Source organism: Xenopus laevis, chromosome 3L (assembly GCF_017654675.1).
Source record: "Xenopus laevis strain J_2021 chromosome 3L, Xenopus_laevis_v10.1, whole genome shotgun sequence".
In the NCBI taxonomy this organism is placed as follows: Eukaryota; Metazoa; Chordata; class Amphibia; order Anura; family Pipidae; genus Xenopus; species Xenopus laevis.
In genome coordinates this window covers 90,375,899-90,392,992 of record NC_054375.1, presented here as the reverse complement: position 1 = coordinate 90,392,992, position 17,094 = coordinate 90,375,899, and the positions used below count along the sequence as shown (strand labels likewise).

General features: G+C 37.2%; 1 protein-coding gene across 1 annotated transcript in view; it reads left to right on the top strand.

The window, feature by feature from the left end:
• Positions 1-15,239, top strand: part of LOC108710278 (protein TASOR 2-like) — a 44,441-nt gene extending 29,202 nt beyond the window's left edge. The window contains 10 exon segments of the mRNA XM_041585574.1: positions 147-383; positions 519-746; positions 2,752-3,159; positions 3,676-6,186; positions 8,364-8,486; positions 10,746-10,899; positions 11,226-11,331; positions 13,054-13,235; positions 13,402-13,510; positions 14,516-15,239. Of these exon segments, the coding sequence (XP_041441508.1) occupies positions 147-383; positions 519-746; positions 2,752-3,159; positions 3,676-6,186; positions 8,364-8,486; positions 10,746-10,899; positions 11,226-11,331; positions 13,054-13,235; positions 13,402-13,510; positions 14,516-14,519 (4,062 nt within the window). The 3' untranslated portion in view covers positions 14,520-15,239.
• Positions 15,240-17,094: the final 1,855 nt, after the last annotated feature.

Sequence of the window (17,094 nt, the reverse complement as noted above, 5' to 3'; positions counted from 1 at the left end):
GCTCATTATATATCCATTTCATGGTGCAACACGTACCTGTATTGACAATGTGAAGTTCAAAAAATATATATCCCTTACTGATCTGTACTAAAATCAGTATTCATTAATGGTTTTTTTATTAACATTCCTACTGATTAACATTTCAGGAAAATAACATAACTATGAAGGACACTGATCGCATACATGAAAATGTGTTAAGTGCCTTTCAAAATAATGAAGTGGCAGAAATGGATACATATAAAATGGCAACAGGTGCAAAGTCAGTAAATACAAATATTCCGATTCTGTGTTCTGCACATGACACCCACCAGATTGATGCAGTGAGTGAACAAAAAGAAAAGTGCTGCAGCAGTGGTAAAGTCACTGGATGTTCAATGGAAAAGGTAACCTCAATTTTTTATTAAAGTCTACTTAAATAAGTGCTGAACTTTTTTCAATGCAATTAGCAAACGACAACTAGTGTTAACTGTCCCTCGGTATAGTGCATTACAGCAGAAGTGTCCTCTGTCCTCTTCTAGGGTGAAACATTGGAAAATGAGTTGTTGAGCAAAGACTTTATATCAGACAAAGAACAAGAAACAAACAGAGATGATGACTATTTTCAAAGGGCTGATGCTGTCACATTGAGTGAAGATGCAAGCATTTCTCCAAAAAAGTTTGTTAGCAATGTCTGTTCTAATGGTTCAGAGAATAAGCATCAGCTGGATACAGATTTTGCTCTCCTAGAGAAGGATATACAGGACATTGTAAGTGCTAAAATAGGGCTGTATGGACAACATCTCATGTGTTAGCCTACACATAGTGCATCCTAATGCCAATTTACTAATTGCTAAACTCACAGTTAAGCGCTTTATTAAGGGGCAGATTTATCAAGGGTCGAAGTGAAAATTCGAATTTCAAATTTTTTTGAATTTTCAAGTTTATTTATGGCCAAAACTGTCAACTTTGATTAGGGAATTGTTAAAATTCAATTTGAGTTTTTAAAAAAATTCAAATGAGATTTTCCAGATTTATCATACACTGGCCCTTTAAAGGAACAGTAACACCAAAAAATTTAAGTGTTTTAAAGTAATGGAAATATCATGTATTGTTGCCCTGTCTGTTTGCTTCAGACACACTACTATAGTTTATATAAACAAGTTGCTGTGTAGCAAAGGAAGAAATTAAAAAAAGGCTGTAAGGCACAGGTTAAATAGTGGATAACAGACAACACTATTATTCTTCTACAGAGCTTATCTGTTATCTGCTGTGTAATTTCTCGTTTGAATGGCTGCCCCCATTGCTACACAACGGCTTATTTATATGAACAATAGTAGTGTTTCTGAAGCAAACTCAGCAATTATACCAGTGCAGGGCAACACTATATATTGGTATTGTTTTAATACACTCAAATTTTATTTTGCGGTTTCTTTAAGAACTCGAATTCCACTATTCGCCACCTACAGAATTGCTGTTTTAGCCTATACAAGATGTCAATGGGATCAATTTGGAGTTGTTTGCAGCCTTCCTGACAGTTGATTTATTTATTTATTTTTTTGCACAGAAAAAACTTGAATCGAGTTTGAAAAACTCAAATAGAATTCGAGGTCCGTAGTATTCACCCGACTTAGAAAAATGTAATTTTTTATTAAATTTGATTGGTGGAATTTCGAGTTTATGGGAGTTTTAAAAATTCGATCCTTGTGTTGCATGACCTCAACCAATTATTATAGCTATGGAGTCTATAGTCTAAATACTGTATAGTCTATATATTCTGTATAGTCTATATGCTATGAGGTTCCTCTAAACTCAAAAAGCATGTTAATTGGCTCCTGATGAAATTGCCCATCGTGTGTGATTGTGTTGTATACAGGGAAACCTTAGTTGTTACATACCCTGATTTTACATTTCCCCACATGTTGCACCATTTTTTTCTGGTCCCACCTATATGTAACACACAATACATTACACAGACCTTAAATTTTCCAGAATTTGACACCATTTTTTTCCTGGTTCCATGAAAAATGTAAAATGGCTTTTGCCATGACCCTGTCTGCTTGAGAATTCAAAACTTAGGAAATGGAAAAGGTCATAGTTACTTGCTACTTAATCTTCCTCATTGGCTGGGTCTAGGTTCTTTAACCCAGCCATATCCAGTTTACCCCACCCCCATACCAGTTATAACCACCTGCACCCAGTCTAACCTACAACATACTTCCAAACTGTCCTGTTTTCAGTGGGTTGTCCAGAACAACCACAAGGTGCAACTAAGATACTTTTGTAACAATTTTGAGATAAGCAAATAAATAATTCTAACAATTTAGATAAGGAGGTCCCTTGGGATAAGTTAGACTCACAGCTTAAAGGGCAATTCACCTTCATTAACAAAACTGTAATAACTGGAAAACAAAACACAGAAATATGTTCAAACTTTCATAACCTGCCAAATTTTGTAAAATGAATATGGTAATTAGGGAGTGTGGCCACAAAAATGGGCGTGGTCAAAAAATGTCTTTGTCCCTCTTTTTTTTTTTTTTATTTCCAGAATGTTGGGAGGTATTCTACTATAAGTGATAGCTATAGCTTAAACTACAGTAAAAGCATTGCTTTGAGGTAGAAAGTAAGGCAAGATTATATCCTGCCAATTGTTTGTAGTGTCCTATGTGACTTGACACTGGGAAAATTGTACAGTGTAAATATAAAGTATTTATATATAATTTTTTAATAAATAATTATAAAACTTTTATTTTGTGCTGGTTAATATTTTTTTAGGATCCTGAGGTTGATGAAGCAGAACAGGATAGACCAGCGAGTCCAAAAAAAGACACACCATGCTCTGTGGCCTTTGACACACATAAGCACTCTGAAGTACTGAAAGACTGTGAGAGAGGAGAAAATAAAAGCAAATCTCATATGATATCATCCCAGTCTTTGCAGGAAGAAATTCCTGAAATTTCTGGCGTTCTTCCGCTATCTGAAAATGAAGAGGAGGAATCCACGACTGCGGATTCAAGGTACAGTGTGGAAAATGGGGGCAGAGATGCAGTGGAATCAACAAGCACAACGTCCCACCAGAGGATTGAGACCTGTGCAGGAAACAAGGAGTATGTGGACGATACAATGGAATGCATGGAGAGCGATAATAGAACAAAAACAAGTGTAACAGATTACACCCTTGAGGTAACAGTTCCTGCGAATTAACTATTTTCTTGCTTCTGTAATGTTCTTACTGTTTGATATCTTAACTGTTAAAACAAAGAACAGGATTGGCTCAGGACTGGCACTGGTGGTGGGGAAAAACTGAATTTCATTCTGTCAAGTTTGAGAATATCATGACAGTTTTACATATGAGCTGTTTTATGCAATATCTTTTTACAGAGCCCTTTATTGTTCAGGGGGTATAGTTTTCCTTTAAGAATGATTTAACCTTTGGTAAAATCTAGGACCGCTGGTTGGACGATGCATTAACTGGTCTGGGTAATAAAGAATAAGAGACAATGTTGGATTGCCAAAAGTTACACTTTAAATGAGACTGTGAAATGGGTAAACCCATCTTTCTTTTTATCTTCTCTAGCTTTCTTTCTTCTTCTATCTTTAACGTACAAATTATGAAAAGGAAAATCTTTCAAAAAAGAAAGAGATTTAACCTAGATTTATGATAAAAGTAGGTTTAACTGTATTTTGTTTGTTTTTCAGGAGGGTATCTATGAAAGACAAAAGACTGCAATAAACACTACTTCTGCTTGTTATGATGCTGCAGTTCTAGTGGATAGAGAGCAATTATCAAACAATGTCTCCAATAGTGAAGATGTAAATACAGTTCCCTTGCAGGCCACAGAGCAATGCAGGAAGGACAAACCCACTGGTGTTTCTCCAGCAAAAGAGTCTACAGCAAATGATCCAGTCTCTGAAAAGCTTGATGAGTCAAAAGTACAACAGCATACATTAGATAAATCCACCCATGTAGAAATGTGTATGGATCATCCTGCAGGGGACAATCAGAAGTTAGCCATTGAGCCATTCTCCCTTAGTGAAACCGATTGTGCAGTTCAAGTCGAATTGACAAAGAAAACAGAAAGTACTTTATTGTTTAGCAATGAGCAGAAAAGTTCAGTTCTTTTATCCATAGAAGATAATAAATCCTTGAGAAGTTTCAATGAGGAAACAAACAAGGCAAATGGCTTTATGGATGACACAAAGGAGTCTGCTTATTTTTCACAAACTAGAACACAGAGTTTTTTGGAATCAGATACTGCATGTCAGGAAAACTTGATGTTCCCTCAAACTGAAGGTATGCAAATGACTTGTGAAAAATCCAAAGCCGGCATATTAAATAAAAACGAATCCAGTTCACATGTTGTAAGTACTTTAAATGAGCAACTTTTGGCAAAATCCAATGGAAATGAAATCCGTACTGAAGAAAAGCATAATTCCCTAATACAAGAATGTGCAGTACATGGCAAAGATATATACCCTTTGCATAGCTGTTTGGACACAGATATTTCTAATAAAGGACAGTCTAGCAGCACCCAGAACATTAATGACCAGGCTGAAAAAGCAAATGAAAATAAAAGTGATATGTTACATGTTAAGAATGTGTGCTTTGACCATGTTCAAGGAATTGAGGACAAAGTAACAGATGCCTTTCCTGAAGATCCAATGGTTAACCCTGGGAAGGAGAACTGTGTAGAAATGACGAAGGAAGTCAATTTAACAGTGAATGAAAATCTTACAGCACCTGTAGCATGTGACAGTTCTGAAATGATAATGGTCTCCTTTGAAGAGAAGGTAATGCTTGAAAAACAATGCCAGAATGAGACTTTTGACTGTAGTGCTTTCTTGGCTCATACCAAATCAACAAAACAAGGAGACCTTGTGCTTGACTCTGAGGAAAAAGATACTGTAGAAATACAGGAAGATAATGGTTTAACAACAGATGAGAATTCTGTTGAAAAGAATATCTTCTCTGGAGATACGTTAGGACAGTTAAATCAATGCCAGGGAGTTTCTTACCATTCAAAAACCTCTCCACCTTTTTCTGAATCACTTAAACAGCCAAATGATGTTACCTTCCAAGACAAATACAAATCACCAAGCCCAAATTCTCTAGATGCTTGTCTTACTGCCAGTGTAAATGCAGAAAGTTACGATTATTGGTCAGACGATTCTTATGAGGATGTTGCATTTGCCCAAGAACCTGAAAATCCTGACAAACATTACTCATGCCCCCCAAGTTCAGATCATGTAAGCACTTCATTAAATGAGGCTGCATACTCCACCAAAATAAGACATACCAAGCATTTAAAAAGAAAGTTACATGTTTGTGATGTCCCTTTGTATGATGCAGAATATATCCCTAAGTACTTTAGACAGCGAGAGGGTTTAAGACGAAGGAAATATGAAAATGTTACAGTTAGTAGATATTTTCAAGAAACTGGCAGGACTTTGCCTAGGAAAAGTGGTTCTACAAACAGGCATGAACCATTCAATGTTTTTAAAGAAAGAAGGATAGCATCAGATGGTCCAACACAGGGTACGCTTGATCTGGAGCATTTGCAGTTTAATCATCGATTAAAAGGAATTTTAAGAAATGCCTCCACAGAGACGGATATTTTTGAACCTTCCTCTCAGACAATGTTTGAATCTAAGAGAATTCCATGTTGTTCAGGTTCTGTATCTAAAATAAAACACCCTCTTCTAATAACAATTCAGCATTCTGATCACAAAAGGGACCACACCAAACATAGAAGGCATAATAGTAATCACTCTTCCTCAGTGAACAATGAATATGAGCTAAAGCGTAGATCAGCACAAAGCTGCAGGAACACAAAAAAAGTCAGTGAATGTAAAAAAACAGCTTTTCATTTAAACCAGTTAAAATATGGGAATAGGTCAAAGAAAACAACTGATGATGACATTTCAGTGATCCTCAAGCAGTGTGCTCAGTCTACTCACTTAAAATTGAACAGAGTTAGTTTAGGTGATCCTTTAATAGATCGCACCGCCTCTAGAAATGTCACGGAGGCTTGTTCAAGACAAACATTTGATCCTGATGCACAAAATTCAACTGTTGTGAAGGACATTATTTCAGACTTCTGCACAACTCTCCACTGTAAATTGCACAATGTCGCAAAGCAATCCAGCAGAAGGAATTTTCAATTCTATGTACATGAAACCAGCGATGATTATTTCTTTACTTCAGTAAAGGTAAAAAACATTTCCAAATGTAACCATTAAGTACATATACAGTATCTGTTGCGTGCATCTGTCTTTAAAAAACAAGAAGTGTTATTTATATATTTTGTCAGCATGCCTTTTAACGCATTCAGTTAATCGACTTTTAAAATGCACATTACTATTTAAAAGTTGCAACATTTTGTAACGTATCCTGTTATCAGTAATAGAGCTCTACAATAGCAAGCACAAAGCATCACTCCAATCCAAGCATGTCATTTATTGAAACACAGGCATCAGCTCAACTTTAGTAGTGTTTTGCGATTTACCGAGCACTAAATCATAAGTTAGAGCTCTAAGAGAATTATATCTGGTTAAATACATCTTAATCAATAGCTTCCCGGTTTTTATTAAGTAATCAAAAAAACAATATAGATAGTCTAATCATATGCCAAAAAAAAATGTGTACAGATGCATGATAGTAGCTGTAGTATATTGTCTCTAAATACATCTATTAACAAATACAATTAAAGAAAACAATTAAGGACAAAAACTAAACATAATCAATTTCACCACAGTAACATGAAACATCAGGCTGTTCACACCATGGAGGATTTGTGTGGGTAAAGTAAATATCCACTTCACCTCCTGGTTAATGTCTCCTCTATTACCCATGGTAATATGTTCAATGTCAGTTACTGAAAACTATTGCAGATTACCATCCTTACAATCCTATTGGAAGGAAGAGATGATACCCTTGATTATTTTAGCCTCTTAATAGTAGCTAAGGTCTGATTAAAAAAATCAGTGTGGCCAAATAAGTTAATTAGAAGAGAGAAAAGCACCCCGCTTCTATCAATTACAATAACTGGTCTCACAAGGCTACTACAATGTTAATTCCACATACAACCAAGCAGGGGAATTTGAGGATCAACAAAATACCTGTGCAACAACACCAACTTGACCCCCTTAGGAATCAGTGATCAGCTGTTACTTAACCTAGAGTTTCTGGTTAAAGTGCTTTGTACAATTCATTAAATCAATGTTTGCCAATAATTTAAATAGTGCCTTTTAATTAATTCTAAAAAACAATTATTTGTATAAAGTGCATATGTGAAAATTAATTAAGCATTAATTAATAGACTTGATAATCAATTAAGATAAAGTGTTGTGCCAATAGATAATTCAAATTAACATTTCCAAATTTATTGCAATTAATAATAGTTAATTAATTAGTAACCTTTAAAAAAAGATATACAGGATAAATTATTTCCCAATCGGCTCAATTCATAGAGGAATAGTAAGAAAAATGAAAAGCAGAGAGGTGGAGTTGTCCCATAAGCTGCTACCTAAATTTTTCTGTTCCTGGGACACCACAAAGCTGTAGAAGACAGGGCACCCGGGACTTTGGTCTTGAATATTTAGCTTTCCCCAAGCTGTAAGGAGAACTAGCTTTGACCTCAAAAAACCACAAATCTACGGTACCCTTAGAGTTCCAGTGCAGGAGTGCAATAGAGAAGAGAGGAGAGTTGAATAGAGCGATGGATTGACTGCGCACCACCCCACTTGATCAATTCCCAATTAAAACCACTATAAGCTTAACCAAATTAAAATCAATATGATTATGCAGAGTTCCGCCAACGTGTTTTACTAGTTTAGCTTTCTCAAGGCAAATCGCATTACAATTCTGAAAATGTTTTGAGACCTGATTATTTTTCCAGAGTAAGGTGCAAAATTTGAAAAAACACCACTTCTGCATCTGTTTTGGAATGAGTACTAAAGGTGGCCATAGACGCACCGATAATATCTTACGAAATAAATTTTTGTATGATATTCGGTGTGTGGTGGGAGACGAGCCGACCTTTGACGGCACCTGAACATCGGCCATTGTTAGTGCTTAATCATCAGATGCAGTTAGAATTCTATTGTTGCTACCTGTATATCCGACGATTTTTTGGAAAATATGCTAGAGAGGAGTTTGCCTAAACCATACCACAACCAGCTTCTGCATGCAATATAAATGAGCCTGGATGTTTGTATTGTTTGTGTCTCTGTCACTTTTCTTTGCAGATTTTGTGAAGAAAACATTGGCAATTGTCAAACATTACTTGTTATTATTTTACAAAGCATTCAAGCAGATGTCCCTGATTAAATATTATGCACATGTTGTCCGTTCTTTTTTTAAATGTATTGATATGTGTGTGTCTTAGAATGTACTAAATCAAGCGGGTCACTCTGTAAGTGATCCTCAGCACTTATGCAACATTAATGAAGCATCAGGGGAGATGTTTGTTATCATCAGAAATGAAGACACATCTGCACACATCCAAAAGGTATGCACTGTTGGGTACAATAAATAATTCACTGTGATGCAAAATTTATAGGTAGGAGTGTAATATTAAAAATACATTAAACAACTTATGCAGCAACTTTGCACCAGATCAAAGTGTATTCACAAATATATATATATATAGATATGGGATTTGTTATTTGGGGGTATTGCCTAATGTCCAGCCTACAAAAAACATATTTAAAACACAGTAGAGATGATGGGGGTTATTTACTAAAATCTGAATATACAGTGGTGTGAAAAACTATTTGCCCCCTTCCTGATTTCTTATTCTTTTGCATGTTTGTCACACAAAATGTTTCTGATCATCAAACACATTTAACTATTAATCAAAGATTAGTCAAAGATAACACAAGTAAACACAAAATGCAGTTTTTAAATGAGGGTTTTTATTATTTAGGGAGAAAAGAAATCCAAACCTGTGTGAAAAAGTAATTGCCCCCTGAACCTAATAACTGGTTGGGCCACCCTTAGCAGCAATAACTGCAATCAAGTGTTTGCGATAACTTGCAGCGAGTCTTTTACAGCGCTCTGGAGGAATTTTGGCCCACTCATCTTTGCAGAATTGTTGTAATTCAGCTTTATTTGAGGGTTTTCTAGCATTAACCGCCTTTTTAAGGTCATGCCACAACATCTCAATAGGATTCAGGTCAGGACTTTGACTAGGCCACTCCAAAGTCTTCATTTTGTTTTTCTTCAGCCATTCAGAGGTGGATTTGCTGGTGTGTTTTGGGTCATTGTCCTGCTGCAGCACCCAAGATCGCTTCAGCTTGAGTTCACAAACAGATGGCCGGACATTCTCCTTCAGGATTTTTTGGTAGACAGTAGAATTCATGGTTCCATCTATCACAGCAAGTCTTCCAGGTCCTGAAGCAGCAAAACAAGCCCAGACCATCACACTACCACCACCATATTTTACTGTTGGTATGATGTTCTTTTTCTGAAATGCTGTGTTACTTTTACGCCAGATATAACGGGACGCGCACCTTCCAAAAAGTTCAACTTTTGTCTCGTCGGTCCACAAGGTATTTTCCCAAAAGTCTTGGCAATCATTGAGATGTTTTTTAGCAAAATTGAGACGAGCCTTAATGTTCTTTTTGCTTAAAAGTGGTTTGCGCCTTGGAAATCTGCCATGCAGGCCGTTTTTGCCCAGTCTCTTTCTTATGGTGGAGTCGTGAACACTGACCTTAATTGAGGCAAATGAGGCCTGCAGTTCTTTAGATGTTGTCCTGGGGTCTTTTGTGGCCTCTCGGATGAGTTGTCTCTGCGCTCTTGGGGTAATTTTGGTCGGCCGGCCACTCCTGGGAAGGTTCACCACTGTTCCATGTTTTTGCCATTTGTGGATAATGGCTCTCACTGTGGTTCGCTGGAGTCCCAAAGCTTTAGAAATGGCTTTATAACCTTTGAAATTGAACTCAGGTGTGATAAACCACAGTTAAGTTATTTTTTAACAAGCGGGGCAATCACTTTTTCACACAGACCCAAGTAGATTTGGAGTTTTTTTTTCTCCCTTAATGTAAACCTTCATTTAAAAACTGCATTTTGTGTTGAATTATGTTATCTTTGACTAATAGTTAACGGTTTTTGATGAGCAAAAACATTTAAGTGTGACAAACATGCAAAAGAATAAGAAATCAGGAAGGGGGCAAATAGTTTTTCACACCACTGTATCTCTTTTTTTAATTAAAAAAACCTTGTTTGCAGTTTCAGCAATCTGGTTGCTAGGGTCTAAATAAACCTAACAACCATGTATTGATTTGAATAAGAGACAGGAATATGAACAGGAGAGGCCTGAATAGAAAGATAAGTAATAAAATGACAAATTTGTAACCTTAAAGAGCATTTGCTTTTTAAATGAGGTCAGTGACCCCCATTTGTAAGCTGGAAAAAGTCAAAAGAAGAAGGCACATAACATCTCAGAGCTATAAGGCGACTAATATCATATTTAAAATCTTTATGCGACATCCAATTCACATACAGTCACTAAAATCATTATCAGGCATCTTTTATTTTGGCTACTCTGTATAGTTCATTCCTTGGGTGTCTGAAAAACAGCTTAGCTGCAAAATATTCAAAGGGTTTCAGAACATGTTCACAGGACATGCTCCACCTAGTGGAAGAGTGCAGAAATGTTCATACAATTGAATGTTATGGGTTGTGTTACAAGTATGTAGATGAATGTAAATAGCTGAAAGAAAATGAGTGGGGAAAAATCAAAAGTTATACTGTCACTTTTCTGTAGATTCCTTGTCTGTTGCAACTGCGGCTTCTTCCAAATGTAACCTTTGCTGGTGTGGACAATCCTGAAGACATAATGGATTCATCATATCAGGAACTTCTCCAGTCTGGCGGATTTGTGGTTTCTGATCAGACAGTGATGGAGTCCATAAGTTTAGGTAAGTCTTTTAGTTATTCCAGTGAATGTAAAAGCAGACTTTTGTTTACTTTGTTACCAGTTTATTTTCACAACTGTCCAATTCAGTGGCCTAAGGCTGGATTTTGCTATCCATGTTACCTTATGACCCAGCCCTGTAAGAGAGACCCATAATTAGTATTGTCCTAATAAAACTACCAAGCCTGTACATTTTGGAGTATGAAATATAATTGGCTCCATGGACAGAACTGGTCAGCGCTGGATCAGAACTAACAATAAATTGCAAGCACTGTTAACAAAAAAAAAAAAAAAAAAGCACTTACTATGACATGCTATGTTTTTCTTCAGATAAATTAAAAGACATTTTTAGACTGTTAAAGAAGATGAACAAAACATCTGGTTGGAAATGGCTTGTTCATTACAGAGAGAATAGAAAACTGAAAGATGATAAAAGGTAAGTGTAAAGCTGTTTCCATTACACTAGCACAAGGTTTGTTTAGGTGCAGAAACCCCTAACAAATAAAGAGTTTTGATCCTAAACAGGTGACCAGTACATGTTAGCTGCTGTAGGTGATTAGACATGTAGCAAACGTCACCCACCACCAAATTTGACAGTAGTTAGCAGTTGTTTTTCTTGGAATGTGGTGTTCATCTTCCACCATGCAAAGCGCTTTTTGTTATGACCAAATAACTAAATTTTTGTCTCATCAGTCCAAAGCACTTTGTTCCAAAATGACTGTGGCTTGTCTAACTGAGCTTTTGCATACAACAAGAGACTCTGTTTGTAGCGTGAGTGTACAAAGGGCTTCTTTCTCATCACCCTGCCATACAGATGTTCTTTGTGCAGATTGTGCTGAATTGTAGAACAATGTACAGATACACCATCTGCAGCAAGATGTTCTTGCAGGTCTTTGGAGGTGACGTTTGGGTTGTCTCTAACCATTCTCACAATCCTTCATATATTCCGCTCCTGTATTTTTCTTGGCCTGTCAGACCTGGGTTTTACAGCAACTGTGCCTGTGGCCTTCCACTTCCTGATTATATTCCTTACAGTTGAAACTGACAGTTTAAACCTCTGAGATGGCTTTTCGTAGCCTTCCCCTAAACCAGGGGTCCCCAAACTTTTTTACTCGTGAGACACATTTAAATGTAAAAAGAATTGGAGAGCAACACAAGCATGAAAAAAGTTCCAGTATGTGCCAAATAAGGACTGTGATTGACTCATTGGTAGCCCATATATGGACTGGTAGCCTACAGGAGGCTTTGTTTGGCAATACATCTGTTTTTATACAACCAAAACTTACTTCCAAGCCAAGAATTAAAAAAGAAGTACCTGCTTTGAGGCCACTGGGAGCAACATCAAAGGGGTTGGTGAGCAACATGTTGCCCGAGAGCTACTGGTTGGGGTAAACACATTACGTGTTTACTCTGGTTCCCAGACTTTTTCATATGACTGTATCTCTCTGCAGGTAGAGCTAGTATTTGTTAGTGGGAATGTGACTGCTTTCTTCCACCTGATTGGATTCATAGATGTTTCTGAAATGGTGATTACTCATAATTAATTTCAAGTATAAGTATGAGCCCAGGTGGGTGTAGCCTTAGACAGAGCTTCCGTAGTTTTACATTTAGGGCTCACAAATAGCATGTTCCTCATTTACTGACAATTATAGGAAAGCTGTGTAGGGTTACACCAATGTACACAAACATTTGTGAAATGTAGTCCTTCCTTGCTAGGGACCTCCTGACACATTGTATCTGTGACTTTTTAAAAGTATACACAAAAGATATTTTCACGCACCGCCTTAAAGAAATGAAAGTTAATAATTTCTTGAGTAGTAGCTGCGAGTACAGCGACACCACACGGGTGGCCAAATCAGGCACTATATAGTGGTCACACAGGTAGATCTTTGACCAACATTCTACAAGCAGATACTTTAGGGAATCTAGAGGGCTACACATCTGATATTTCCTTAGTCACCCATATAACTGGACCACTGGGGGGGAGGGTCAGTGCAGTTCGTCCAGCTGATGGCTGTAAATATGAGCAGATATGATCAACAGCCAAGTAAATTTACTGGTATCTCATTTGGACCCCAACATGGGCAGGATATTTGGTTTGAAATTGTGCCGACAGTGCCTTTGACTTGTGTGAACCACTGCATTTTTCTCCCAACAGAATGGGCTGTGTTTCTCAGATGAAGATTTCACTTTTAAGATCTTACCAGCTAAGGAATATGGTTGAAGTTTTGCCTTACCACCTGTGTGACTCTAAGAAAAAGGAAGCATCCGATGAACTGACGTGTATCCTGAATCTTCAGAACCAGCGAATACAAAGTAGACTTGCTGTGTATTTGACAGGTAACGCAGCTATTTATATACTCCGTTACATGCTTTTAGCAAAGAAGTTAGCTATACTACAATACCATATCAATGTAATTGTTTTCTCTCATTGTTCTTGTGACTGTGGCACCATTTATTGTGATGCGTTGTTATGAATTCTTTCATTGTGCTTATTCCTGTTCAGATAAGCCTAGCCCAGTAAGAGAGGAGTATCGGCAGAACGGTATCCTTGTGCTCGATGTGGACAGGTTTATTAGGAGAATCCAGAAACTCGATGCACAGCTTCACTCGTGGTGAGTGGTTATTGCCATCAAATGGTCTTTGGTCACATTTTTAAATTAACATTCAATTTCAGATATATAGAACTAAATCTGGATGTCGCTCAAATGTCCAATTTTCTTGCATAAAAAATATGTGACACATAAAACCTATTCTGAAGTGTTAGTAATACATTTCTGGTTACCCGTACTTCACCTAAAGGGCACAAGCATTTGTAATTATTCTTTATACACTGTGGTTTATCTGGTTCTTTCAGTCATCATACTGAATGGTAACTGTAACAATAATATTGAGTGAAACCAAGTTTAATACAGTTGCTTAGGAAATTAGATTTCCAGAGCCAGAAATTGAATCTGCCAATGCACAACAGTTTATGGTACACTGGCAGATGAACAGCTGATCCTCTTCACTGTCACTTCACTTTTGAAGGCCATTTTGTTTGTAGCCCCATATATGGTTTCCATCTGTTTGGCCCATGCGAAAATGGTGCAGAGATTGTACCTTGTTGGCCTGTGTATGGCCCCTTTAAGGTTCAGTGGTTTGGATTCAGCAGAGCTGGCTGCAATCATACGTGGCTGTGTTACATCAGCTCAATGTGTTTATCCACGAAGTGTGAGCACTTGTTTAAGGGAACTGTTAGAATTTTCATACAGATTATATGGCAGTTGAGTAACTGTGTTTATTACGTCTTTACTCGTGTTCTCTTTGTCTCATATTTTATTTGCTTTTTTTCATGACTGTATAAATGTTTGGGAAAATAATTGAACATGGATATACAGCGAAACCTCAATTTTAAATTCCATCATTTTAAGTTTTCCCTCATTTTATACCCGATTTTTTTGTGTTGTGATCCCACCAAAATATAATGCATTTCCCTGAATTTACATTTTCTTGGACTTTACACCATTTTTTTCTAAGCTCCTGAAAAACATACAATGGGGGTTCTACTGTAATATATTGGGACAGTATTTTTCCGAGCAGTTACATGTGACATTGTAATCATTTGTCTTTCCCCATAGGTGATGAAACATCACAGCACAAACTAGTCCAGAGGAGAATGACGGGAATGGTGTGTCATTTATATATATATATATATATATATATAGCATCTGGATACGATAAGGAGGCACTATGCAAAAAGATTTATTACCAAATGTGTTTTCTTTTGCTGCCACAGCTTTGAGCTGAAAAGTCTGGTACCTTCATTTTGCACAATATGTGCTGCTTACAGTGCTGATTTTAGCCTAGAACAATCCTCAACGGTTTTCCTTTCTGTTAAAGAGCATTTAAGTTATTGTAATCTTTGTTGTTATTTTATTGGAAACTAACATGTAAACAGTTTAGTTCATATGTAAATATATATATCTATATATACGTATTTAGAATTTATATATATATCTATATCTATGCCCCATGGGTTCTTTTTCACTACGTTCCTGTAAATGTTTGTACACACAACACTAAGCTAACCGAAGAGAATAAGCTATTTAACTAAAGCAATGTATGTTACAAGGTTCCACTCACACCTGTCCAACAAGATCTTTATATTCACTTTATATTTTTCTAATGTTTAAGTATTGTTTGTAAATACAGGTGATACCAGTTTGAGTGTCATCTTAATACGACTTTTTTTTATAAGGTACAAGTAACACAGTACGAAGAATAAAATAGGTATGTCAGCCTGTTTACATGACCTATTTGCTGTAGGCTTTGTAACAAATGAATAAAGACCTCTATGCATAATGTGGTCAGTGTCAAGGTGTAATGCTTACCATTAACAATATTCTAATTACCCCTGAAACAAGTGCTAAGTATCTGGTGCACTTCCTCTCTCAAGGCTCTGTTGAAGCCCAAAGTATCTAATGTTATAGTGCAGGGAGGAGCAGAACACCTGACTTGAGAGTATCTTCCCTACTCTATAATAATAGTTAATATTTCATTGCTCCAAAACTAACACCTTCCTAGGTCCCACATGGGGTGAGCTTTTCTATTTTGGGTCCCACTCCCATCCCATGGAAGAAGTCAAACGTGGTGAGGTATAGACAGCCAAGGTCTGGCTTTATGCTTCGCGCTGCTTGCTTTCTCCTTGTGCTTACTCGTGGAGGGCTCATGATGTAATGAATAAGGAAGCAGTGATCCACCAACATGTGGATTGAGTGTAGAACAGACTAAGAAAGAAATTTGGAGCCAAGCCTTGCAACCAAAGGTTGCGAATTATGCAGATGAATGCAAATCAAAAGGGGGAGCAATTCTTCCATAACTCTTAAAAAGCAACCGTATCCTCTATCTCCCTGGCCCAGGTAGATAGATTCTCCACACGCTTTGTGAGGCTACCTATTTATTAGTATTGTTCCTTACTGGTCTTTGTTATAAGCTTTAAAGGAGAAGGAAAGGCTTTGTGCACTTGGGGTTGCCAAATGTTAGGCACCCCAAAGTAATTGTATTTACTTACCTGAAACACCGGGCCGGTGCTCCTATCAGCAGAAAACTGCACCAGCTCAGGGTTATACCAGTGACCACCACAGAGAGATCTTCTTCCGTCTTCGGCTTTCCTTCGCGCGGCTGCACATGCGCAGTAGAACAAAAAGCCGAACTTTAACTAAAAAGTTGGCTATTTCATTCAACCACATCTGCGTTTGCCCCGGGAAATTTGAAGAAAGAAGAAGAAGCCGGTGCCTAACATTTGCACAAAGCCTTTCCTTCTCCTTTAAGACAAGTATTGTAGAAGGGATGGGATCATACTCATATGAAGAACATTCAGGAAAAGAAAATTACGGTAAGTATTGTACAATTTTCCCTGGACGTACTGGATATAAGCACTCACTAGGATGTAGCAAGCTCAATACCCAATAGGATGGGAAACTAGTCTCCATCAGACTCCAGGTGCAGCACCTAGTAATGTACAGGAGACCTATTATAATAAACCTAGAATAAATAGAGTAATGAAAGGAACCTGCAAGAAACCAGACCTAGACAAAGGAACTCACACTGAGAGTAACACCAACCTGAACTTCTCACATCCCTGTGGTGAGAGGTGGACAGTGCCTGACAGATGCCCCCGAATTCAACATAAACTATGAAAAGGCATGCTAAAAAAATATTTATATTTATCTAGGTTCTGGCTTAACCAGTGTAGAACTCTCCATCAGCTGTATATTATCCTGAGAAACAAAAAAACTCTATATGGTAAACTGCATCAAACCAGGTGTTTTTGGGTTTTTTTTGCACCATATTTGGAGTGAGCCAAGGTGTTTAGTTATAAACAAAAAAGGGGGAGACAAAAGGCAAAAGGCCAAAATATTCAGCATGGAATATTTTTAGTCAGCTACGACCATATTCAATGAGTATCCAGTGAGCACCTTATTCCCTTAACATAGAAATGGCTGTTGCAACTAGAGCCTTCTTTCTACTCACTCTTCCATAGTGACAGTGTCATTTTGAGATGACTAAATGTCATTCATATGTATTTTCGAATACTAATCCCAAGAATGAAAATGTGCATGTTGATCTGGGACGGAGTTGGTGGAGGTGTGTCAATCTTACATGATTATATGTTAAAGAGACATGGACTAGATGGTATGACAGCCCTCAAAAACTA